This window comes from Halyomorpha halys, unplaced genomic scaffold (genome assembly GCF_000696795.3).
Source record: "Halyomorpha halys isolate HHAL.00 unplaced genomic scaffold, Hhal_1.1 Scaffold28.1, whole genome shotgun sequence".
NCBI lineage: Eukaryota > Metazoa > Arthropoda > Insecta > Hemiptera > Pentatomidae > Halyomorpha > Halyomorpha halys.
Window position 1 is genome coordinate 1,594,532 of NW_027110130.1, and position 1,973 is coordinate 1,596,504.

The 1,973-nt window shown below is 32.0% G+C and overlaps 1 protein-coding gene across 1 annotated transcript in view; it reads left to right on the forward strand.

Moving 5' to 3' along the window:
* Positions 1 to 815: 815 nt before the first annotated feature.
* Positions 816 to 1,973, forward strand: part of LOC136795971 (odorant receptor 10-like) — a 13,010-nt gene continuing 11,852 nt past the window's right edge. Inside the window, exon 1 of the mRNA XM_067048238.1 lies at positions 816 to 1,642. Coding sequence (XP_066904339.1) covers positions 816 to 1,642 — 827 coding nt within the window. The remainder of the gene's footprint in view (positions 1,643 to 1,973) is intronic.

Sequence of the window (1,973 nt, forward strand, 5' to 3'; positions counted from 1 at the left end):
TAATAATATAGATCTAAATATCTAGTTATTAAATATATGTACAAAATGAAAATTAATAAAATGAAAAATGTTTTCTCGATTGAAGTTAGCAACATTCATTGTTGTTTTTTTGAAAGTAGACACCGAAATAATGTTAATTATTGTTAAATAATTTGTTTCAAAAAGACATTTTAATTTTACAATTATTATTATTTTATAATTTCACACATTCTTTGCTATTGCTAGAAATATTCACATAGCCGTACCAAAGTGAAGGGTTAGACTCAAACATTATACTATATTTATTTAATTATACTCACTGTGCCTAGGAGAACTGCTTTCTGCCTTTCTTCTTATACTTTTTCAGACAGCTTCAAACTCTCGACTGAGCGAATGGTATCGTCTAAGATGAGGCCGTTACAAGATATTACCTCCTTGTATATGAAGGATATACCTTTATAAGTTCTTGGATTAAATCTTGGTATTTCCTGATCTTTTCCAAGATTGTTTTATTGATATTATTGATTTTTTTTTAATTATTACTTTTGAGCTAGGAAATAATTTATTTTAGTATAAGAACCAAAATGTCTTCCGTATGGTAAGTAGGTTGCATCATCCATTCTTATCCTGTTCCAGTTTAATTCGATCCTTTATTATGAAAATTCTAGAAGTGAAATTGCTATTAATTAATTTCCGATCCATTTAACCGACGATATGGAAATCAATTATTAGAATTCTCATCTACCTTCGGTAATAGGAACATGAATAATCCAATATGGCGTCGATTTATATCCGATATCCTTAAGCGGCCATCAGTTCTGTTCTAGCAGCCTGCGATGGACAACCAAGGTGCCATCTTAGACTCAGACATCATCGATGGTCTTGACATGAAGTATCTCAAGTTCTTTGGGTTATGGAAGATCATTAATGACTACAGGACAACTAGAAAGAAAAACTCAATCCTCAAATTCAAAGTCATCACAACACTTTTCCTTACAATACCTTACATCGTTTCTCAATATCTGAGTTATTGGATGATCGAAGTCGACATACAGAAGGCTACATTTTTAAATTTGCACTCTCTTCCAGCTCTGCAGATATGTTGTAAGGTTCTTGTACTATGGTTTAGAATAGACAGTCAGAGTAGGTTGTTTAATTTGTTAAAAAAAGATTTCTTTGGAATTCCGAAATCTAAAGAAGGCGAAGCAAAATCAATTTTTTCAAAGATGACTTCGGAATGCAATAAGCTTTGCTCGGCAGCTTTTCTCATTAATACGAGCGTAGTAATATTATCTATTATAGATCCTGGAATATCCGTGGACTACATTATGTACCACACTGGGAACATGCATGCAGTCACTTCAGGGAAGAAGAAGATCCTTGGCGGATGGTATCCATTGCCGATTGACAAATCTCCTTATTACGAAGCTGTATTCGTTTACGAGATATTGCTTATTATTTGGGGAGGAATACTTCTGGCCGTATACGTTTGTTTATTTTACCAGGTCCTCATGTGTCTGTATGCTCAGTTCTCTGTTCTAGCACTCCAGGTTTCAACCCTGAAATATAGTTATATCCAGGATGGTAAAGGAAGGGAATCTGTCAACTCCAAACTATACAAAGAACTTTATGAAGTAATTAAAGAGCACCAAAAAATTTTAAGGTAATGGACAGTTTCGGCGTTAAAAACATAATTCAAATTTTTGTTTTTAGGAATGTGGTAAAAAAATACACAATATAGCGGAAAAAATATCTATCAGTTACCATCGTTACAGGGTTTCTTCAGAGCTTAATAGAAACAAAGAACAACCTTGTAAAATTTGATTAGAGTATAAGAATATATAAAGACAGTAGTTCAAAGGAAATAAATTGAAATAATAATTAATTTATCTATTTAAAAACAATATTTGATCCTTTTTCTCAACTTTATTCTTTTTTTAAAAACCTTCCAATGTTTCGACCACTTAGGTCATTTTCAAGGATACCTTTACTTT